The 25,002-nt window shown below is 44.2% G+C and overlaps 2 protein-coding genes across 3 annotated transcripts in view; both read left to right on the forward strand.

The window, feature by feature from the left end:
• Positions 1-979: 979 nt before the first annotated feature.
• On the forward strand, positions 980-6,694 carry ARL14EPL (ADP ribosylation factor like GTPase 14 effector protein like). Its single transcript, XM_050946009.1, is given in 5 exon segments — positions 980-1,022; positions 2,578-2,669; positions 3,450-3,572; positions 5,977-6,116; positions 6,472-6,694. Coding segments are annotated over 5 exon segments (621 nt in total).
• Positions 6,695-19,906: 13,212 nt separating this feature from the next.
• Positions 19,907-25,002, forward strand: part of COMMD10 (COMM domain containing 10) — a 171,338-nt gene continuing 166,242 nt past the window's right edge. For both annotated transcript variants that reach the window (XM_050945999.1, XM_050946000.1), the window contains exons 1-2: positions 19,907-20,011; positions 22,930-23,020. In XM_050945999.1, the coding sequence (XP_050801956.1) occupies positions 19,980-20,011; positions 22,930-23,020 (123 nt within the window). In that variant the 5' untranslated portion in view covers positions 19,907-19,979. The remainder of the gene's footprint in view (positions 20,012-22,929; positions 23,021-25,002) is intronic.

Raw genomic sequence — 25,002 nt, forward strand, 5'->3', positions numbered from 1 at the left:
TTGGTATGTGTTTTTATAATCCAGAGAGTAATTTACTGTTTCAATGGGTTAGTGACAATTCCTTAAAATGGTTATTCTTTGATGTCTTAATGTCATGATTTACCCAAAATGTGTTGGAGTGTCTGGAGATCATCATTTTGCACTTGAAAATATGCAGCGTTGCTGCACTGTAACATTCCTGCTCCTGAATAGCAAAAGATGAAACAAGACTTGAGTATTTATTAAAATCATCCAGCAGAGACACTGGAATTATGCAGCTGGGATCCTGGAATTATGCAGTACTGCCTCCAAGTTCTCGCTTCCTTATCACCTGTTCAGCAGTTGTCCAACCAGTACAATATGCCCTGATGTTATTTATTTATTTAAGTTGATACTGAATTAAACCTATTTTATTATGCCCCCAAATTTCAATGTGCTGCACATTTTGGTATTGCAATGCTTAACTGCATTGTACAAGTAATCGGAGAAGTCAGAGGTTTTACAAATAGAGAAGGGACACTTGGGTCTTTTGACACAGAGGAATATATGGGAAGCAGTTTTGGTTTTTGGCATCCAGGAGGCAACTGAGGCTTTTGATACTTTCCCTTTGCAGTATCTCTTCTTACTTTCCTCCTTTTGGGCTCAAGGGAGATTACTTTAAATTTGGGAGAGGGGTTTGAATTCTTTGTTCCTCATCTCTTCAGCTAGTTGCCACTCTATTCTGCCCCAAAGTCTGCCACTACTTCTGGCAACAATGGATGAGCACATTAGCTTGATACTTCTGCTTTAAAGATTAGCAGGAAATAGTTAACAGTGTTGTCATTTAAACTGTGGTCACTGGGCTTCAGAATCAACACCCCATTGTAATGAAATGGAATCTTCTTTCAAAGTTATTGTTTCTGGCTGTCTTTACAGATTCATGCAGAAGGCACTACATCTTTAGCACCTGGTTCACATCTTGAAGGTTTTCTTCACAACCATATTGAGCTACAGACTTTTTATGATTTTAAGTGGAAGGTTCAGCTGTGGAGCTCAATTCACCTGTAATTTCAAAAGAATGCAGAATTATGTGATCACTTATGCAGCTGCATAAACAGGGTCCGTCTTAAACATTTCAGATAGCAAAAATGTAAATGACCATTGACAGTTCAGGAATCATTTAAAAATTGTACGCCCAGAACAATGGCCTATAGGATCTTTGGAGGAATATTATGCTTGTCCTGCAAAGTAGTCATCTCATTAAATTATTCAGTAAATAAAAGGAAAAGGAACTAGAGTCAAACTGTTCAAATGTTGGTGCCTAAAATCAAGCACTTACAGCCATATTTAGTTAACGAGATAAAATAGAAATAACAAATAATTTATAATAAAATTTAATTAAGAGCTGCTGGGTGCTCAGCACCTCTGAACTTCTGACCATTTATTTATGCACTTAAACATTGATTTAGGTATCTAACTTCAGGCACCCAAGTTTGAAAAGTTTGGCCAAAATCTAGGCTAAAACTAATGTACTACAATTACGGTTCCTCATATATACCCTATATACGTTGACTAGCTTGTATGGGTAACAAACCTTATATAGCATTTAAAATTCCTTATTTTAAATGGATTCTATCTTGATGAGCTTTACAGCAACTTTTCTGTATCAAAGATTAGATTTTAGAAGATGAATTGTCTCACCTATAACCCAATTCCAAAATAGGAAGATTGCAGTAATTGCTTTGTATCCAAAAGAATAAGAACAATTGCCTGTTTTGAGATTAGATGAGGAAAAAGTGGAGTTGATGACATTTACTGTAAATTTTGAATTTATTTTTTGCTGATGGACTGTTGAGTAATTCATTTTTGTTGTGTCAGGGTTTTTTCCACTTGTTGTTTTTATAGAGAGTTTATAATGAATTTTTCTGTTTCCATAATGTCCTTTTGAGACATTGAATCCAGATAAGACCTTGCCAGTTTCCTCAATAGTGGTCTTATATGTCTGAATTTTTGATATTTTGGGGGAGGGTCACAGACCAACAGTCTGTAATATGGAAAATACAAAATATTTTTAAATTGCTGGCTTAAGCAGAACTTTTCCAAGTTGATGCTTACTAACAGTAACCCAATACAAAGTTGATTGGATCAAGTTGCATAGCACCAAGGTAGACTTTGCATCTGATTTGTCTAAAGACCTTGGAAGGAAAGCTCCAAGGCAGAATGATTAACACTGTAAATAGTGTGAATTAAGGGTAAGGCTGAAACACCTGTGGGATTTGTTTGTTTTGGGGTGGGAGGGGTGTCAACAAGACATCAGAGGTAGACTGTCATTCCAGAATCTTCAGGACTGATCACTTTGGGGAGAGCAAGTCATGGCATCAACAAACAGGCCAGCTCAGCCTTTGACCAGTCTCTGCCAGCACCCAAAGAAGTTCTGTTAGTGAGAAGTGTTTTCCCAGCAGAACATTGTTTGCACTCCTGCTCAGTGAGAGTCCAGAAGACAGAGAGCTGAAGAGTTTGTGAACATTTTAAATATCTTATTTTTCCTTTTTCTGTTTTTTGTCTTTTGCTTTTATTAAGTGGGAGAGGTCTTAGCCTATTTATTTTCTTTATTTTTAGGGTGTGGAAGTGAAAGTGTGGCTCTGTGCATGCACATCCAGAAAACCCACATGGGGAAAACACCAAAAAGAAAAGTTCTCCAGATTTAAACAGCCCTAAATATTTTCTGATAAAGACACTCATTACAGTGTGCTCTGTATTTAAAAGTCTTGAGAGACTTTAGATTGTCACCTGCAATTTCTAATACATAAGAGTTGTTACATTTCCACTTATGGAGAGTGTTCTGTTAAAGGTTTGTATTATAATATCAGCGTTGGGGACAAGGAAGGAAAGGGTTAGTTCCACATGAGAAATGAAGTCTAAAAGGAAACTGGGTAATAGCTCTGAGATTGAGGTTCAGACATTAGGTAATAGTTTACTTTCAATATTAGGCTTTTTAACTAGATTCAAATTACACACTTGATTGACCATGGTAAAATTCTTTAGTTGGGATATATACCTAGCTGCACAGCCACATTCTCAGCCTCCTTAGCATTTATACGAGGATCAGTTATTTTTTATATTAATTTGATGATCTAACTCCAATCCACTATTTAGCCTACCTTGTTTGATTTGTTGATTTGATCTTTATTTGATTCTGATTTGGCAATGTTTTATTTTTAGTTAGTTTATTAATAATAGCTTACCTTTGGTGATATGTTTCTAGATTTTATATTTGTTTTTTCACAATTTTAATAACATTTCTAAAATAGAATCAGATACTGACACATTTTTTTTCAGCAAGCAATGTGGGTCCAGAACCTTTGAAGGTCTGAGATGGATACCAGCTGGTCAATTTAAAAGTTTGACTAGCTCCCTGTAATAAGTCTGTGGTTCTCACACCTGTGTATATCTCTTTAAAGTGTTCAGTTTTTGATGTTTCCTTTTTTTAGTGTCTTGAAATGAGTGATCATTTAGAAGAAAACTATACTGAGAAAAGCAATTCTGCCCATGAGGAACCTGCAGAAGCATATGCCACTCCTGCTGAAGATTGTCAAATAGCACAGAAGCAACTGGTATGACTTCTGAAGTACTGTGTTACTGATCGGGGGCTGGAGCAAATGTGCAAATACAAGTAAAGGCAAATAGTGAAATGACAGCAGTACATGGACAGGTACTTAACAGAGTGTTTAGAGCCATTCATAGTTCTAGCAAGGGAGAACGAAGGAAGTGGGACAGTCCTCTGAAGAGGAACTAATCTTTGTAATTAATTTTACCCTTAGCTCTGGAAGGAATTCATTGTATTTGTCATTTCAGCCTCCACTGTTGTCTATTATTTGCTTCCAGCTGGAATGTTTGTAACCTATGAGTAGGGACTTCATTTTAAGAGTAAAACCCAATTTCTACCCACAAAATGTAAATGTCTACATGTGGCCAGCTGAGGAGGTTGTCCCACTGCTTATCAGAAGGCCAGTGGCTTTTTTCAGTACTGCAATTTTCAGTACTTGATGTCAGCCAGCTTGCAAATAAAAGACCTTCAGTTGGCTATTGGACATGTGCCACAAGAATGGAGAATCTGCTTAAACTCCCATTGCTACCACCAGTGTGGAGTGACAGGAACCCTCCCCTGGGAGCACACTGTTGTTAAAAAATTAATATAGACTGTGAGCGAAACAATATGATGGAGTCTGAAATGAAGATGATGGAACTGATTCACGTCAATTTATATATGAGAAGATAAGATAAGATCAATTTATAAATAAAATACTGGTAATCTACTTTTACAGAAATCTTGAGAATCCCAAACAAATATTACCAGCTTGCACCTTGTATCATCATTTACTACATCGTGTGTATAGTAAGTGAAAAGTGGATGTAAAATGCTACTCTTCTGACTGGTAACATTTTATGCTCACTCGCAATTGCATTGTAGAGGTGAAAATGACAAACCAAGTTGTAGGATATTGGAGAAGGCCCATTTTTTTAAACCCCCTAAACAGTTTAATATGATTGTAGATCCAGGTTTCCAGCAAAAATACAATAAAATAATCCTGCTAAAGTACTGTCAATCTCTATGAATTGTTTGCTTTGGCTCCTCCTTGCCTTTCTTATATACTTCAGTCCTGCAAGTTGTTTTTTCCAGCACTAATGATTTTCCATACCTTCTCCTTGCCCCCAGATTCTTCTTGGAGAGATGGGCCATGGGGGCTGAGGGAACAGAGGCGGGTAAGAGAACAGAAGGAATGATCCAGCTGAGATTAGGACAGAGATAGTATTTTCTTTTACATTGTAGGCTATTGAATTACTTCCTTAAAGGCACATTGTGTACTTTTATGGACCTTCATTTTATTGTATAATGTTGAAATAATGCTTTCCTTGAATATTCAGAATAATTGAAAATGATGCAATATCCTTATTAAGGTTTTTTTAAGATGTTGAGATATATATTCATATTGGAAGAATGGTCTAATAAACTGTAACTTGAAGAATGCAAAATTAGGTTCACTGGGGAGAATTTGGAGAAGAGCTAATGCAACACAGATGAGGGCCTGAACCAGGGTAGTTAGTAGGGATTGTGCAACATAGATATAAACAAGGGACAGGGCAGAAAGGCCCCAGGCAGCATTGTGAATGGGCTATGAAAGTTTGAAAGGGTGTACTACTGAGAGGCAGAAATCAAACAATCTTTCAGCAACTCTATTTCTGTTAGAACTTCTGTTTTGAAACTTGTTCTGATTCAAAAGAAAACACATAAGGGCAACAGTATTTAACTGCAAAATATTTTAGAATATGCAATGTCTGCTTTCTTACATGGCATTTATGATGTGGTCCAATCTCTCTGACAGAAAGTGAACACCACAGGTGCTGAGCTCCTTCTTTCCTGTTCTCGAATTCACTCTAGCTAGGCCTTTACAAGAAAGGAGTGTTTCTGCCCACGGTGATAATTTTTCAAAAACCAAAGGAAAACCAACCAATTTTTGTGGTGAGGTACTACAACCTGAGCTCTCTGGGTATGTCTACACTGCAGCTGGGAGAGAGCCTCCCAGGGCTGACAGAGAGACTTGCACTAGTGGGGCTTGATCTAGCACACTAAAAATAGCAGTGTGAACGTTGCAGGTTGAGTTTTCAAGCCTAGGGGCTGTAATGTCATGCTTATCCACCTCCTTTCTCTGCATTCACACCTGCATAAAATTGGAGATCCCTGGCTTTGCCCTCCTCTGTTAGCTGACAAAATGGGCCTTGGGCATAATTGGCTAAAAAGTTAATAGATGGATGAACTGTTTTTAAATGGGACTATTGCTACGGTAGGTCGGGTTTTTGCCTTACGTGCCAATCACTGTGTATAAAAGGCCAATCACCTTTTATATTTTTTATTATGAAGATTATTAATTGTTGTAGTAAACTAGCAAACATATGGCAGTAAATAAAAAAATTCTAGCTAGCTTTGGTGTTTATAGTCTTTCCTTTGTTCATTCATAGCAACAAATAGAGCGGCAACTAAAATGCTTAGCATTTCAAAACCCAGGACCTCAAGTAGCTGACTTCAACCCTGAAACTAGAGAGCAGAAGAAGAAAGAGCGCATGGCAAAGATGAACCAAGATTTTTTTTATAAACACAAGTAAGATGGTATATTTGATTTATTGTGTGTCTTTTGAAATTGAGATGTTTACTCAATATACACAAAATTAAAAAACAAATATTTTCATAGACCTTGCTAAAATGTGCATGTTTAGCAGAGTAAATAGACTCTCTCTGTTTGGTTTAACAGAAGATTGACTTATTTTTGTGGCACACATTACTTAACATTTAATAACTGTCTATTATTAGCAGAATCTTATATTGGCATTTCACTATGTTGCAAGAGTGTTCAGAAGAAAGTACTTGCTCCTGTGTAGATTCTTCCTCATTAGCTTACTTCAGTCATTGAGTGTGTTTGAAATATTTTCTGTGGGTCACTGTTTTTTCTCTAACAGAACTATGAAGAAGTATGACAAACATGGCAGGCTGCTTTGTAATAACATGGATTTGTGTGACTGCCTGGAGAAGAACTGTCTGGGTTGCTTCTATCCGTGCCCTAAATGCAATTCGAACAAATGTGGACCAGCGTGTCGCTGTAATAGAAAATGGGTTTATGACAGAATTGAGACTGAAGCTGGTGAAGTGATCAGCATGTTACCATTTTTTGTCCCTGAATGATGTTTTTCTGCTAGCTTTTGTAACTGAGCAATGTTTTTCTTTTCATTCTTTTTTATTTTTTAACCTTTAATAAAAGTGAATTTTGGTTTTGTGAAAGGGGCTGGATAGACTTGGCTAAAGTACCTGTTGGTGGTGCTCATGCGCCTTTCTCTGCCTCACCAATGTGCCTTAATCTTCACCATTAGGGACAAGTATATATTTCATTCTCCTTAATCCTTGGCAACTTTGCTGAGGCAACTAACAAGGTCCTCCTAAATCTTTACTTTCTAAAATTACAGGTGTCAGGAATGCTGTGGTCAGACAACTTCCTTACTCTAGAAAACAGGATCATATTGCTTTGATTCAAGTTTTCCCTCAATAATTTTTTTCACACATGCACATATACAGACGTATGACAAACTCATTCTTCTTAGAGTGATTCTGCTTGTATTCTGCTCTTCCTGGTGTGCATGCACTGCATGCGGGCGGGTAGCAATGTTTATTGGGGCTGCACTTGCACCCTGCATGCCCTCCTGTGGCCCATAGCTGAGGGCATAAATAGCAGTGCAGCCACAACCAGGGCCGGCTCCAGGCACCAGCGCAGCAAGCAGGTGCTTGTGGCGGCCAAGGGGAAGGGGTGGCACGTCCAGCTCTTTGGTGCCAATTCGGCGGCAGGTCCCTCAGTCCCTCTTGGAGGGAAGGACCTGCTGCTGAAGTGCTGCTGAAGAAGAAAGTGGCGCAGTGAAGCTGCTGCCAAAGTGTCGCTGATGACCATCACAGCTTTTTTTTTTTTCCTTTTTTTTTCTTTTTCTTCCCCCCTCCGCTTGGGGCAGCAAAAACCCTGGAGCTGGCCCTGGCCACAAATGCCCTCCGCTTCCTTCTTACCGTTGGTGTCAGTGTCTCTGCTCACTGTGTGATTCTTTCCTTGCTTATTTGTTAGTAGTTAGTTGTAGATAGTGTTCTATACCTAGAACACTATCTAGATCAGTACAGTTAAATTTCTACTTTTAAGCCTGTTGCAAAAAAGAAAAGTAGAAAGGCGTCACATCCAGAAGGTGCTCCGGCACTGGACACCTTGGGACATGGCAGATTTGAAATCTCCAGGATTCAAATCCTGTCCTTCCTGTGAGGCAGCCATTCTTATCAGTGATGGACACTCTACAGCTTCTGCCTTGGTGAAGCACATGTACCACACAAGTGCTCTATATGTTGCTGCTTTTTGAAAAGGCCCACAAAAGTGAGGGAATCCCAGCTGAAGCTCTTTCTCTTAGAGAAATCTACGAAGACCTCTTTGATTCCCAAAGAAGAGAAGACCACCTATCCTGACCAGACCATCCCAGTGATTGCTCTGGTAAGCCGGAGAACTACCCAGTACTCCTGGGCTCATTTGGTGGCAAGAAAGTCTCACTCCTCCGACTCCTTGACTATGGAGTCAGTAAGAGATTCCCTCCCCTTTCCAACCCTCTCCTCTGAAGGGAGAGGAAGGAAGGAGCACCACTCTCAGGGTGATTGGAGTCACAGATCTCCCTCTTCAGCTCTGAGTAGATCCAAAGCAGGAAGCAGTTTCATGCCCCAAATGGGTCCTGCTGATATCTTGGCCCCCAAGGGTCTCCAGATGACCTGGGTGACATTTGAAGAAGCTTCTTGGCTCTCCACCAATGCCAATGCACCAGCACCAAAACACCTGGCAGTGACAGTAGAGCACTCCATCTTCTGTGATCCATATCATGTTCCTGGATGTGGATGAAACAACTTTGGAACCAACCTGCTTGGTACCCATGAGATTCATGGTATCAGGTGTCCTAGCGGTAACCAACCAGCCAGAGTCAACATTACTAGCCTCCACAAAAAAGCTGTTGGCTCCAGAGCTGTCCACATCTTACCCTTCAGTGACACTCTAAGATGCTTTGGGCCATCCAAAATTCCTGAAAGAAGGTTCCACTTCTCAAAGAGAGATGATGTGGCGCTACATCTTTGAGGATTGCAAAACACCCTAGTACATCAACTCACAGACAATACTCAGACAATCATGAGTGGTCAGTAAAGGATTCAGTTCCACATGACATCTCCTCCAAGTGGGGACACCCAAGGATAGGCCTTTTTGCTACAGAACAAAACAAAAAGTGCCAAGTGTGTGCTCCAAAAGGAGATCCAGCACAGGCTCTTATCAGACACTTTCCTCGTCCCTTGGACACTTGGGCCCCCTCCTACCCAGATCAGGGCCCTTTTCATCAGATCTCAAGCAGCTTCTGAGTTTCACTAAGAGGGATTCCATCCTGGAGATTTGTGGATCATCTACCTGGAGTTCAATTCATCTTTGCCCAGCTCTGCTTCTTGGTAGAGGGAGCCAGTACTGATGCCTGCTTTGCAGAGCTGTCTTACAATTATTGATTCAGTAGACTCTGGCCATCCACCTCGAAGAATTGGGATTAGTGCTTGTGAGTCACTAGAAGTAGAATTGATGTGGACAATCACTCGAAGGAATGGTTATTTACCCTACAGTAACTGTGGGTCTTCAAGATGTGATGTCCACATGTATTCCATGACCTGCCCTCCTTCCACGCTACTTTGGAGGTCTGTATCAATTGTTTTAGAGAGGTAACTGAATGGTCCTTTATGCTTTTGGTTATGGGGTGCTGGAGAGCATGCAGCGTGCAGGCATGGTCCCAACAGACACTGCTCTTCAAAAAAAATTCCACACTCATATGCATGGGGCACAGGCACAGCAGAACTAGAATACATATGGACAAAATATCTCAAAGACTACAATTACTGGAGGTAAATAAACATTCTTTCTCACATAGAAACATCCACAACAACAGAATCCCTATAAACTAATCAAGCTGTTTCTTCTTCCAGGATGTGAAGGAAGACAGATTATTATTATTATTTTTAATACTTCGTTGATGGTCATATAACTGTGGCCATATAGTACAATGACGGGGTGATAAAAGTAGTGCTGGCCAAAACTTGAAATTTCCAGTTTGTGGGAAATTTTGCAATTTGGTTTCAGTTCAATTTGGAATAAAACATTTTTGGAAATTTCCCATCAACTGGAAACGGTAAAAAATATATATTTTGAAAACTCTGACACATGGTACTATTGAAAGGAAATATGCTCCCTAGAACCACAGCAGCTGCTGACTAAAATTGACATTAGGGCAGTCGATTAATCGCTGTTAACTCATGAGATTAACTCAAAGTTAATTGCGATTAAAAAATTAATCACGATTAATCACAGTTTTAATCGCACTATTAATAAAATACCAATTGAAATTTTGGATGTTTTTCTACATTTTCATACATATTGTATTCTGTGTTGTAATTGAAATCAAAGTGTGTATTATTTTTAATTACAAATATTTGCACTGTAAAATAAACAAAAGAAATAGTATTTTTCATTTCACCTCATACTAGTACTGTAGTGCAATCCCTTTGTTGTGAAAGTGAAACTTACAAATGTAGATTTTTTTGTTGTTGTTGCATAACTTCTCAAAAACAAAATGATGTACAACTTTAGAGCCTACAAGTCCACTCACGTGGCACTTTTGTAGCCGGCACTGCAAAATATTTACATGGCAGATATGCTAAAAATTCATATGCCCCTTCATGCTTCAGCCACCATTCCAGAGGACATGCTTCCACGCTGATGACGCTCATTTAAAGAAAAAAAGGTATTAATTAGATTTGTGACTGAACTCTTTGGGGGAGAACTGTATGTCTCCTGCTCTGTTTTACCCACATTCTGCCATATATTTCATGTTATAGCAGTCTCGGATGATGACTCAGCACATGTTCTTCATTTTAAGAACACTTTTCTGCAGGTTTGAGAAAACGCAAAGAAGGTACCAATGTGTGATTTCTAAAGATAGCTACAGCATTCAACCCAAGGTTTAAGAATCTGAAGTGTCTTCCATAATCTGAGAGGGACGAGGTGTGGAGCATGCTTTCAGAAGTCTTAAAGAGCAACACTCTGATTTAGAAACTACAGAACCTGAACCACCAAAAAAGAAAATCAGCCTTCTGCTGGTGGCATCTGACTCAAATAATGAAAATGAACATGTGTTGATCTGCACTGCTTTGGATTGTTATGGAGCAGAACCCGTTCCCTGGAATGGTGGTTGAAGCATAAAGGTACATATGAATCTTTAGCACATCTGGCACATAAATATCTTGCAATGCTGATTACAACAGCGCCATGAGAACCCCTGTTCTCACTTTCAGGTGACATTGAAAACAAGAACCGGGCAGCATTATCTCCTGCAAATGTAAACAAACTTATTTGAGCAATTGGCTGAACAAGAAGTAGGAATGAGTGGACTTGCAGGCTCTAAAATTTTACATTATTTTATTTTTGAATGCAGTATTTTTGTACATAATTCTACGTTTGTAAATTTAATTTCATGATAAAGAGATTGCACTACAGTACTTGTATTAGGTGAATTAAAAAGTACTATTTTGTTTTTTTTACAGTGCAAATACTTATAATCAAAAATAAATATAAAGTGAGCACTTTACACTTTGTATTCTGTGTTGTAATTGAAATCAATATATTTGAAAATGTAGAAAACATCTAAAATATTTAAATAGAACTCCATTTATTATTGTTTAACAGTGCAATTAATTGTGTGATTAATCACAATTTTTTTTAATCACTTGATAGCCCCTAATTTACATGATTTATAGCAGTTTCATTGCTGCTATTAGTCCCCGTGGCTAGGTTACTCCTGAGCGAGGGACCCCGGAAACCTGGGATTTTCATCCCTGGTAGTGCTGCTCCAGAGCCATGGAAGAAAATGAACATTCTCTTGGACAGATTCAGCTAGACACAGATTACCGTTAAGTAAATCCCTGAAGCAAGTGATTAAAAACCACAATAATGTAAATCTACAGAGAAATCCATTTACAGGTTCATTATTTGTCTTCTAGTAACACTTTGAAATCCTAAAATGGATTTTGACTCCATTCTACTGGGCACATACAAACACTGAGTGAAAGACAGCTCCTGCTCTGAAGAGCTGTAGTCTAAGTTGAATATGCAACAAGTGGTTGTAAGAAATAAAAAGGAAGGGGGAGGGAGGAAAAGGGTAATAAAAATATCACGGTATATAGGGAACTATGACACAATTTGAAGATGGTGCTACCTGTTTCCAAACAATGTTCCCTCTACTGTTTCCTGTATGCAGAATGAGCAGCAGTCAGTGCACAAGTTTAAATCACATGAGCACAGTTGCAGAAAACAAAACTACAAAATGTCAAGCATACATTATTTATTGATAGTGAAACTCAGTGACTGATGTATGTAAGAAACAAGTAGTAACAATAGTAAAACAAAACCTAGGCACTTGCCTATTGGCTTTGTGTAGTTAAATGTCAAATATTCAGTACCATGTTAGAAGGGACTTGCAGGTGATCTTTAGTTAAAATCTGTCAGCAACTTAAAGGGAAGGTTTGGATAATTTTCCTGCTTCCTGCAAAACCACCCCTTCTCATAATAGTACTAAATCCTTTTTTTGCCTCATAAAAATATTTTTAAAGAGCAAATATTTTGCCTTTTGGAATAACTTTGTTCTGGAAGGCTAATTCAAAAAAATACGGGGGTGGAGGGGGGAGACCATCTCTGGACCACTCCCGAAGGTCTGTCCACACATACGCACTTTTTCTCTCTCTTTCACTCACTTCAAATTATAGAAGTTAAACGTGTTATACTGTCATTAAACTTAGCATATCTATTCCCTACACACACAGCTGCTTTTCTGACAGTGTATTGTGTATTGTGTTGTCTAAACTCTATATGACCACAAAGAGCAGCTAAGCAAATTCCACCTTTATGGTCTTGACAACTGGGAAAATAAAATAGAACCACTGTGTGATTCAGTTTCTGTTTGGGTCTCAGCTTCACATTTTCATCGTACTCCATCAGATTTGGTAGAGGATAGTTAGCAATTGAAGATAACTGCTATTTAATCACATGTCCAGATCTGTAGCATAAATCATTGTAACTCCACTATAATCAATGGAGCTGGGACTTACACCCGCTGAAGATCTGGCACATTGCATTTTATAAATATAGTAATGTCTAAAATGACAAGCAGATAAAAAAAAAGCATGCTCATGATAGCTCATGTAAAAACACTGCTGACTCAGTGTATGACCTTGGGCAAGTCACTTCACCTCTCTGTGCTTCAGTTTTCCCATCTATAAAATTGAGATATTCATATTTATTTTTCTTCATTAAACACTTGGAGATCTCTGGGAGAAAAGTTATTTATTGGAGTTTAGTAGTATTATTTAGATAATTTCTTCCACCCAAAGGATCCAAAAATACTTTAAATTAGAGTGTTTACATATACCAGCACCTCTGGAGTGGAGGAAGCAGCCAAATGGTCTTTGGCATACTGTAAAACAGCAGGTGATGGAGACCCCTCCTATTTATATGAAAAGTGTCATATGATCCTGTCCACATGGAGCCTAATTTTACAGTCTTGTCCAAAAGATTCTCACCCAGTAAATTGTATGGTACTAAATTTATTTATAGTGCTTAAGAAGGATGAAGGACTGTCAGCTTTGAGAGAATTCAAATCTGTGGCTCCAGAGTGTCTAGATATTTCAATCCTATGCTTAGGCCACTAACCCATTCCTTCTGGTTTAAAATAAACTTCTGTGTATTGGCTAGAAGCCAGTCAGATCCGCTCCATCATTTAGAGGAAAATTAATCCATCCTGTTATTGAACTTATACATGTCAGCATCTGTTGAGGAACGAACTCTATAGTTAACGTTCACCAGACTCTGCAGTAACAAAAAACCTACTATGCTTTGAAGCCTTTTCCAGGCAACTTTCTTGATCCCTTTAACACCCTCTAACAGAGCAAAACTGAGCTCAAGCACTATTTTCAAACCAGATTAAGGACTCTAGCCCTAAACCAGAGAAATGCCCTAGATAAATAGTTTCACCAGAATCATAATATCCTACTTCTGTTGAATTTCTTATCTTGTTACAAAGACAATGCTTAGTCTGTAGATTCTCACTTTGGCACACTAGACATAATCTTTAGCATTTTCAAATAAATTATGCATGCTTCAGTAACCCATATCTGATCTCACTCCACTTGGAAAGTAGATGCGTGGAATTTGGGCTAACAGCCCTTTGTACATTTGTTACAATGTAATACTGGCACTTCATCAACTCTGATTTTGACCTTGGCATGAAATATGCAAAGGTTTTTATCCTTTTTTTCCATCCATAAAAGTAATTGTATTGTTCTCTTGGGGCCAGCTCCTGCATGGTACTGAGCTCCTGCCATCTCTATTCAGGTGGGAGTGTATGGACCTTGGTCCCTCATAAGATCATGTCTTACGTGTAGGTTCACATTATGAACAAATTGTTCTCTGCAGATACTGCTCTTGATTATAGGTTAGATTATGCAACCCTTACATTGTGAAGCACTGACTCACTTGAGTAGTCCCACTGATTTCAAGGGGACTACTCATGTGAGTAAGTGCACACCTGCATGAGTAAAAGATGCACAATGTAGTCCCTCTGATACTAGAAATACACAGTGATTATTTACATAAGGCCACATTCTAGCACCCTTGTACATGTTGTGTGTGTAGTATCTTACTCTGTAAGTAGTCTTAGTGGAAATATTCAAAGAGTAGGGTATAACTCAGTGTAAGGGTAGTAGAATCTAGCCCATAAAAATATACATAATATATAGTTCATCAACAGAAACCAACAATGGCAATGCTTGTTTATGATGTACACAGCCAAAATGAGGATATATTTAAGATGTATTTTACAGGAGGGTTTTTTTTTCCAGCTAGATTTTGAACTCCAAATATATAAGATTGGATGTGTTCCGTAACAACATGGTAATCCTAGTAGCTATTTTCAGTCTCATCTCTTGCCTCACAACTTTATAGTTTGCTAGATGCTTTTGCATAAACCATTTGCTACATAATTGGTTGCTGTAAGGGAAAGTTCATGTGAAACATTATTTTATTTTTACTTGGTAGCAGGATGATTACACAGTGAACCTTTAGGGCCAGGTGCCTTGTACAAATGGCATATTGAAAACAATTTTTAAGTAGTTCAATATATTCATGTGTGTACATTCGGAACTAAAGAGATAACATAGTGTGTTCAAGATAAGGGATACAAGATTGTGCTTTAGAAATAAGGAAAAATGCCAGAAGAGGGCAAGTGATGAAAGATAAATGAGGGGTTAGGAAAAGAGAAGGAGTGAGGGAGTACAGAATGACAATGAGAAGAACAAATTGTGGGAGGGGCAGATCCAAAAGATACTTTGGACCTAGAAATAGCAATGAATATGAACATTTTCAAAGCATCTTTAATTATGTATATTTCCTCTGTTTTCTGTAGGAGTATTTTAAAAATTAAAAATCACAAAGGAAATTCCTGCATGAATTCTAACTGAAAAGTTGAATAAAGAGAACAGACTGTAAAACATTTCTGTGCAAATGATAGGAAAACAGTATTTAAGGGTCTATAGGTACTTGTGCATCACAGCCTACAATAGAACAGAATATATGATTCTACAACTGAGAAGGGTATGGCATAGGTGGTCATGGAGACTGAGATTTAAAAAGCTGTTCAAGGGATTTAGAAGCACCCTGTTCATTAGCTAAATTCCCTAAAATCTCAGCCATAATGCCTAGGACCCTGATCCTGCAAAAGATTTCTGTAGATGGATTAAAATGCCTCACCGCTGCCCAGTGTCTTCAAGATCTACAGCAGTATGTCTAGAGCAACAAAGCTGGGCAATTTTATGGCATCGATATACTATTAGATGGTGGAACAGTTTTGAAAAGATCTGTTAATCACATTGCATGAATAAATCACTTGAATAGGTGTGCAATTTTTTATCATGTTTTTCTACCCAAGAAAAATAACTACCATATTCAAAGGACACTGTCAATTTAAAAAATCCCACTTATGTCTGAACTTTTAAAGCTATTGTTACATGAAACACCTACAATGAGTATAAATGAAAGACCTGAGGGAAAAAAAGATTTTTTTCTCTTTTCAGTTATACTTTGTGCGTTTGAAGCCCTTTGTGTATAAATAGTTTAACTGTTTACTCTCTCTAATCAGTTTCCTGTTACTTTTGTGTGTCTTTCATACAGTAATAGGTGAGATACAAACATTTTAAACCTAGGAAAATATAACTGTAAACCCAGTACTGGCAGGGAGATTGTGGAGCGTATGCAGTACCTGAACTAGATTGAAATCCTTTTAAAAAAAATTATCTGGATTTCCAATCTACCTTGTCCTTTTAAAGGTTGATCTTTGAGATTCTCCAGTCATGTAGAGCTAGTGTGAAATCTTAACTTTTTGGCCAACTTTAATATGATTTTACTCTATTCATGGGATTGTATGGGGTTGCATGAAAATGTGTAAAAATATATGCAATTAAATTATCTTTTATAGGATAGCTTGAAAAAATAGTTGACTTTCATGAAGGAGATTGTGGATTTAAATCCTGCTAATATATTTGGTGGGAATTCTGTTATTCCCTCACTCTGGAGTTCTCCACTTTAGAATTCAATTCCTCTGTTGCGGTAAGGTCAGTGATTTTACTCAAGACTTTTTTTCTAGGGTGCAGTATATAATGAGTTCTGAACAAAGGATTTGCTTAAATTGCTACTATCCTTTAAAATATGAAGGATGAAATTCTGGCCCCACTGAAGTCAATGGCAAAATTCCTATTGACTTCAGCATGGCTAGGATTTCACTCTATATGTTTAACACGTTGCTTTCCATAAATTATTAATAATTCCTTTGACCAGGGATTCTCAACCTCTCTCCATCTGACTCCAGCACCTGCCATGGTTTGTTGCCATGACTCCAGTTCCATAATCTTTTGTTATTTATTATATATTAGATGCTCTTGTGCCTTCTCACACAAGGCAACACAATCTTTCCACCTCCATTTGTCTAATGCTATGTTCTTTGCTCTGTTATAGTCTGTTTCCATGACAGCAGCATCCTTCTCAATGGTTTTCTTCTGTGTCATGTGTTATCCTCCTCTTTTCTGCCTCTGACAAGGGGCGTCCAATCAAGGGCTTGTCTAGTAGTACAGTTTCTTGACATCCATACTGCATGTCCAAACAACTTCAGCCTTCTTTCTGAAATCATTGTCTCTACAATTTGCTGGCAAGTCCTTTCTGGTAATATCTCACAAACCTTTTCAACCACATTTAACTGTTATTTTCAGCTTTTTCACTTTTTTATTATAATAAATGCACCCAGGCTTTACAATTGCCTATTTTATAAACCTAAAATAAAAACACATACATACATTTAGTGCTAGTAGGTTCGGAAGTATTGCTTTAATGGTGGCATGTGTGTTTCTGGGTGGGGGTAAAATAGTGATGTTAGGTCAGGGGTGGGCAAGCGTTTTTGGCCCAAGGCCGCAGTTGGGTGGGGAAATTGTATGCAGGGCCATGCATGTAGGGCTGGGGCAGGGGGTTGGGGTGTGCAGGAAGGGGCTCAAGGCAGAGGGTTGGGGTGCAGGACGGGTGCGGGTATAGCATGAGGCTTGGAGCAGGGAGTTGAGGTGCAAGAGGGGTGCATGGTGAAGCAGGGGGTTGGGGGCTCAGGGCAGGGGGTTAGGGTGTAGGAGGGGGTGTGGTATGCGGGAGAGGGCTCAGGGCAGGTGGTTGGGGTGCAGAAGAGGGTTGGGGTGCAGGAGGGGGTGTGGAGTGTGGGAGGGGGCTCAAGGCAGGGGGTTAGGGTGCAGGAGGGGGTGTGGAGTGCGGGAGGGGGCTCAAGGCAGGGGGTTGGGGTGCAGGCTCCAGCCTGGCACTGCTAACATCGAGTAGCTCCAGGGCGGCAGCAGCGCACAGCAGGGCTAAAGCAGGCTCCCTGCCTGCTCCGGCCGCACCCTGCTCCCAGAAGTGGCCAGCATGTCCAGCAGTGGCTCCTGGGGGTGGGGCGGGGCAGGGCAGGCAGCTCCACTACACGCTTCCCTCACCTGTGGGTACCACCCCCAAAGCTCCCATCGACCATGGTTCCCCTTCCTGGCCAATGGGAGCTGCGGGGGGCAGTGCACGAGCCCTCTGTTCCACCCATCTCCCCTCCCCCAGGGGCCGCAGGGATGTGGTGCTGGCTGCTTCTGGAAGTGACATGGGGACAGGGCAGGCAGGGAGCCTGTCTTAGCCCTGCTGCACCACAGGGATGGCAATCCCATGGGCTGGACTGAAAGCCTCGAAGGGCTGGATCTGGCCCATGGGCTGTAATATGCCCTCCCCTGTATTAGGTAGTGCTACAGGGCTTGTTGCTAATGAAAGGTGTTGAAGTTGCTACTGTTGGGAGGGGTGCTGGGTGAGGTGATGCAATGGAGATTGTCTGGTGGAAAGTACTAGATTCATTGAAGCTTATCTCCTTGCTGCTTTGAGCTCTGGAGAAAGGTGCTGTCTGAAAATGGTGCGGAGCTGGTGTGATCAATGGGAGTTGGAGGGCCTGAGCAGCCAGCACACAAAGTTCCACACCAGCCTCAAATTTCAGCAGTTGAGCCTGGTTCTGATGTGAACATTGAAGAGATGATGTAGGGACAGGATTATAGTTACCAAAGAAGAGAATGATCTTCTCTTTCTCTCCTCTTATGTTCTCAAAGCTGCCTTTTAAGGAACACCAATTTTTTTTTTTTAATGGCAGGATTTCAACTATGATGACTCAGACTCTTCGTCACACCCACACTGGGGTAGTGAATTTGGTTGTATCTAGACTAGAATAAAAACGTGTGTTAAAATGTTTCAGTTAACTAACACATTTGAAAAGTTTACCATAGATAGCGTGTGCTGAACATGAAACTGGTTGAGATAAAGTCAAGAGGGAAGCTTAGCCTTTTCAAGTTTCAGACTGGTAGCCGTGTTAGTTTGTATCAGCAAAAACAACAAGACATCCTTGTGGCACCTCAGAGACTAACAAATTTATTTGGGCATAAGCTTTCGTGGACTAGAACGCATTTCATCAGATGGAGTGGAAAATACAGGAGCAGGTATAAATACACCTCTACCTCGATATAACACGGTCCTCGGGAGCCAAAAAAATCTCACCACCTTATAAGCGAGACTGCGTTATATGAGGTTTGGTCCTGTACAGCATACCAGCAAGAGCCCTGGCAGTGATTTAAAGGGCGCGGTGCTCCAGTCACCGCAGGGAGCCCTGGGCCCTTTAAATCATCACCGGAGCTCTGGCAGGGGGGCTCAGGTGGTGATGTAAAGGGCCCGGGGCTCCACATGAATTCAGATATAACAAAGTAAAGCAGCAGGGCTCAGGTGGTGCTTTAAAGGGCCCTGGGCTTCCTGCTGCTTTACCCCAGTTATATCTGAATTTGTGTTATATCTGGTCGTGTTCTATTGGGGTAGAGGTGCACATGAAAAGATGCGAGTTGCCTTAACAAGTGTGAGGTCAGTTTAACGAGACAATTCAATTGACAAGGGAGGAAAAATAACTTCTGAAGTGGTAATAAGAGTGGCCCATTTCAGACAGTTGAAAAGAAGGTGTGAGTAACTGTAGGGGGAAATTAGGTTTAGTTAGAAAGTGTCAGATAATGTGTTCTAGCAACACACCTTTAAATCCTAATCTAAACAAGGCCTTAGATGATATCAATGTAAAGAATTTTTAGAATGCAATTGCCTTTGAAAATGTATGGCTGTGTTTTCATTTCCCCCAGATTGGACAAGGAAAACCACTCGAGTCAATTTCCCTCTGGTTTATAGTCAGTTTCCCCTTTAGTGTCGGACCCCGGTTCAAGGCCTGAGAAGAGCGTCGACCTGTATAAATACCAGATTTCCATGGGATTTTTAAACCTCCTGTGTCGGTTCCTTCTGCTCTCAGTTTCTGTACACTTGGCATTGGCTCTGCTACCCCGGATAACCAGGTGTCTGTGCCGACTCCGCAATCAAACACCCAACCACGCGCACGGGACGCTACGCTCCAAAACAGCCTGTGACAGCACAAGACCCTGTTGCGGGACAGTGCTCGGGCGTTTTAAGCAGGATTTGTAGCGCGGCGGGGACGGCCGGGGGTCGGATAACCACGCTGCAGGCCCCGCGCCCGCAGGAGCGGACAGGGCAGGATCCGCAGCGCGGCGCGTTCCGAGCAGCCTCAGCCCCCGGCAGCGAGCAGGGAGTCAGGACAGTCACTGGCGGACTGAGGCTGCCCAGCCAGCACCGCCCGGAACTAGGGGCGGGGCCGGCTGAGCCTGCCGGGCTCCCGTCCGCCCCGCCTACCCCCGTTGCCGGGTGCTGGCGGCGGCACCAGGCGGCGGCGGCAGGATGGCAGCGCCCATCATCCCCGAGAGCGGCAGGTACGGAGCGCCCGGCAGAGCGGCGCCTGCGGAGCCCCGGCCCGGCGGGGAGGGTGGAGCCGGGAGTACCCGCGTCACCGGCTCGCCCCAGCCTGACACCCGGGCTGGGGACCCCCCAAGTCCCCAGTGTGCCGGGGCCGCCGGGGCTGGGACCGCCGCGCCCCCCCCCCCCAAGTCCCCAGTGTGCCGGGGCCACCGGGCCTGGACCCCCTGCCCCCCCCCCCAAGTCCCCGGTGTGCCGGGGCCGCCGGGGCTGGGACCCCCTGCCCCCCCCCCAAGTCCCCGGTGTGCCGGGGCCGCCAGGGCTGGACCCCCTGCCCCCCCCAAGTCCCCGGTGTGCCGGGGCCGCCGGGGCTGGACCCCCTGCCCCCCCCCCAAGTCCCCGGTGTGCCGGGGCCGCCGGGGCTGGACCCCCTGCCCCCCCCCCAAGTCCCCGGTGTGCCGGGGCCGCCGGGGCTGGACCCCCTGCCCCCCCCCCAAGTCCCCGGTGTGCCGGGGCCGCCGGGGCTGGACCCCCTGCCCCCCCCCCCAAGTCCCCGGTGTGCCGGGGCCGCCGGGGCTGGACCCCCTGCCCCCCCCCAAGTCCCCGGTGTGCCGGGGCCGCCGGGGCTGGACCCCCTGCCCCCCCCCCAAGTCCCCGGTGTGCCGGGGCCGCCGGGGCTGGACCCCCTGCCCCCCCCCCAAGTCCCCGGTGTGCCGGGGCCGCCGGGGCTGGACCCCCTGCCCCCCCCCCAAGTCCCCGGTGTGCCGGGGCCGCCGGGGCTGGACCCCCTGCCCCCCCCCAAGTCCCCGGTGTGCCGGGGCCGCCGGGGCTGGACCCCCTGCCCCCCCCCAAGTCCCCGGTGTGCCGGGGCCGCCGGGGCTGGACCCCCTGCCCCCCCCCAAGTCCCCGGTGTGCCGGGGCCGCCGGGGCTGGACCCCCTGCCCCCCCCCAAGTCCCCGGTGTGCCGGGGCCGCCGGGGCTGGACCCCCTGCCCCCCCCCAAGTCCCCGGTGTGCCGGGGCCGCCGGGGCTGGACCCCCTGCCCCCCCCCAAGTCCCCGGTGTGCCGGGGCCGCCGGGGCTGGACCCCCTGCCCCCCCCCAAGTCCCCGGTGTGCCGGGGCCGCCGGGGCTGGACCCCCTGCCCCCCCCAAGTCCCCGGTGTGCCGGGGCCGCCGGGGCTGGACCCCCTGCCCCCCCCCCAGTCCCCAGTGTGCCGGGGCCGCCGGGGCTGGACCCCCTGCCCCCCCCCCAAGTCCCCAGTGTGCCGGGGCCGCCGGGGCTGGACCCCCTGCCCCCCCCCCAAGTCCCCAGTGTGCCGGGGCCGCCGGGGCTGGACCCCCTGCCCCCCCCCCAAGTCCCCAGTGTGCCGGGGCCGCCGGGGCTGGACCCCCTGCCCCCCCCCCCAAGTCCCCAGTGTGCCGGGGCCGCCGGGGCTGGACCCCCTGCCCCCCCCCAAGTCCCCAGTGTGCCGGGGCCGCCGGGGCTGGACCCCCTGCCCCCCCCCAAGTCCCCAGTGTGCCGGGGCCGCCGGGGCTGGACCCCCTGCCCCCCCCCCCAAGTCCCCAGTGTGCCGGGGCCGCCGGGGCTGGGACCGCCGCTCCCCCTCCCCCAGTCCCCAGTGTGCCGGGGCCGCCGGGGCTGGACCCCCTGCTCCCCCCCCAAGTCCCCAGTGTGCCGGGGCCGCCGGGGCTGGACCCCCTGCCCCCCCCCCCAAGTCCCCAGTGTGCCGGGGCCGCCGGGGCTGGACCCCCTGCCCCCCCCCAAGTCCCCAGTGTGCCGGGGCCGCCGGGGCTGGACCCCCTGCCCCCCCCCCAAGTCCCCAGTGTGCCGGGGCCGCCGGGGCTGGACCCCCTGCCCCCCCCCCCAAGTCCCCAGTGTGCCGGGGCCGCCGGGGCTGGACCCCCTGCCCCCCCCCCCCAAGTCCCCAGTGTGCCGGGGCCGCCGGGGCTGGACCCCCTGCCCCCCCCCCCCAAGTCCCCAGTGTGCCGGGGCCGCCGGGGCTGGACCCCCTGCCCCCCCCCCCCCAAGTCCCCAGTGTGCCGGGGCCGCCGGGGCTGGACCCCCTGCCCCCCCCCCCCCAAGTCCCCAGTGTGCCGGGGCCGCCGGGGCTGGACCCCCTGCCCCCCCCCCCAAGTCCCCAGTGTGCCGGGGCCGCCGGGGCTGGACCCCCGGCCCCCCCCCCCAAGTCCCCAGTGTGCCGGGGCCGCCGGGGCTGGACCCCCTGCCCCCCCCCCCCATGTCCCCAGTGTGCCGGGGCCGCCGGGGCTGGACCCCCTGCCCCCCCCCATGTCCCCAGTGTGCCGGGGCCGCCGGGGCTGGACCCCCTGCCCCCCCCCATGTCCCCAGTGTGCCGGGGCCGCCGGGGCTGGACCCCCTGCCCCCCCCCCCAAGTCCCCAGTGTGCCGGGCCACCGGGGCTGGACCCCCTCCCCCCCCGAAGTCCCCAGTGGGTCAGGGCCACCTGGGTAGTGACAACTCCCTCCCAAAACTCTGGGACATCTGGGCTGGGACCCAAACTCCCCAGTGTGCCAGGGGCACAGGGTCTGTGTCCCCAGTGAGTCAGTACTGTGCCTCTTGAGGTTTCCAGGATGTGGGTTCCTCCACTATTGGGACAGTGAGACCATGTCAATATCACACAGTGGACTGGGCTGAACCACCCAGGGCATCAGCTCTGCCTCGTTTAGTTGGAGGGTGGATCTATTTCTATTTTGATCCTTACAGTACTTGGACACTGGTTCTGTTTCTCTCTGTGAATATTTATAATTTTTATAAATTGTGTTTGAAGTATCAAGTGTCAAATTAATTTAAGTTAGAAGCCAATAGCACTAGTGTGCTTTGTGTGTGAAACATTAGAAAACAAAACTATTTGTACTACATTGTTTAAAGCCAATATGTTTACATTAGGAAACTTACCTGATCTCTTTCATTTTATTTAGCATTAAAAAAGCAGTGTTGCTCATTAACATGATAGACCCAGGCAAATTTCCTAGATTACTCTCCCGCATCCTTCAGAAGCTTCATCTAAAGGTTTGTATAGTCTAACAATAACCCCTTACCCCTCACTTTTTAATATATTTTAAAACTCTACAATGCATATGTCAGTTACTGTGTATTTTATACTTTTTTGAATCAAGTCATAAGATACTGTTTTCTTAAATCTTTAGATTTTGTCTTGCATGTTTAACATACACATGCACTTTATCTGTGTGGGGGGAATAAGTATATTTTTTCTGTGATTTGACATTACTTGCTTGCTCAATATGCAAGATGAAACATAAGATCTAATAAAATAGAACCTTTGTTTGGTAGAAGCATAAAGGAAAGACTGGGCACAAAGAGCCCTCAAGATCCAATATTTATATAAAGATGCAGTTGCTACAAATTTTAATTTACAAATCATAAATTATACCTAAAATCCTAAATCATGTCAGTGTTTACAGACCCTGTACAATACCACGGATGAAACCCCAGAAATCTGCCAATTTATGAACAAAAATCATTATGAAATGTGATATTGATCAACTCTATAATACAATAATCTGCAGAAGCTCTTCTTTTTATTTGTGAAGGATGTCATGATTGTTATTGTACTATTCTGTATGATGGAGATAGTCACTTTTTTGTTTGACAAGTATATCAACATGTATGTCCTCTGGCCTGTAAGAATTGTGAAGCAAAACTGAGCAATTGTGACCCTTAACCTTTGAAAAAAAAGTTATGAAATATTGTCAGGCAAGAGATATCAATAAAGCATATTTTCGAAGGAAACACCTGTTTCAAATAATATTTTAGAACAGTGGTTCTAACCTGTACTAACACTCAGGATTATTAAAACTGAAGGTATTTTTAAAATCTGCATTCATGATCTCCTCTATTCATATTAATTTTGCATAGGAGGGTGAAAATGCCATGTAATGAAACTTTTTCCTTGGAATTCTTCCATTGGGAGGCACAAGTTTCCTTTTTATTGTACATACCTCACCCTTGCCTCTCCGGGGTAAATCCCTGGGGGTTACGAAATGTGAATCTGGAGGGACCTTCCAAAGTCAAGAGGAATCCCTCTCACCCAGCCCTCTGCCTTCCCAGGGAACCCCAAGGTATTATAGATTCTGCAGTAGGTTTCATAGGATTGCCTAATGAATTTAAGTGAATATGGGTTCTGCAGCCTCTTGACTCTGCCTTGCTTATTGGTGGATCTGGACCACTGTTGAGCTTCCATTGGTTTGGGAGGAAGGTTGGAGCTGGCTTTCCCCTCTTATGCCCTTGCGATGTTAGAGGTGAGAATAAAGCCCATAATTAATTATTCACCATTTATGCTGGCTGCCTGTGTTTTTCATTTCTTGCAGTTTGGGTAATGAAAATAGAATGAATAGTCAGTAATAGTCACTTCTGTTTATATCTGGTGTTAGATTGACTTTCTGGCACTAATGAATCAGAAAAGTGCTCCAGTGGAAAGCTAGAGGAAAATGTTTAAATCCAAACATGCTGTTTTTGTTGGAAATTTTCTTTTGACTTTATGAAATATTTCTTTTGATCCTAAGTTAGGTTTTGTATAATATTTAATCAAAAAATGTGCCTCTGTGTACATGCCAGGAATGGATGAATCTAGATGAGTCAGATTGAATAGAATCAAGCCTATGCACAATCTGCATTTGTGACCTATATAAAATGGAAAAGGAAGACTAGTAACTAGATTAATTAGATTAGAGGCAAGTCTCTTATTATTTTTTGTTGTAAGAGAACAGAAAAGCACAATATATAATAGTGAGAACAATAGTAACGAAAACTTGGTCTTCCCCTCCAGGTGCATGGGTACATATTTGCTCATTTGTGTCCAACTTCCCCTAGTCATTGTATCAGTGTTTGATGGATGCAAACTTGTATTTTTTATTTATTTTTTTAAAGAATTTAGAATTATAGAAGGTGCCAAACTGATAGCATTGGAAATTGAAGTCTAGACATAGGACAGCACAGTGTGGCTAAAAATAATAATAATACAGATTTACCTT

The sequence above is a fragment of the Gopherus flavomarginatus genome, chromosome 3 (assembly GCF_025201925.1).
Source record: "Gopherus flavomarginatus isolate rGopFla2 chromosome 3, rGopFla2.mat.asm, whole genome shotgun sequence".
Lineage (NCBI taxonomy): Eukaryota > Metazoa > Chordata > Testudines > Testudinidae > Gopherus > Gopherus flavomarginatus.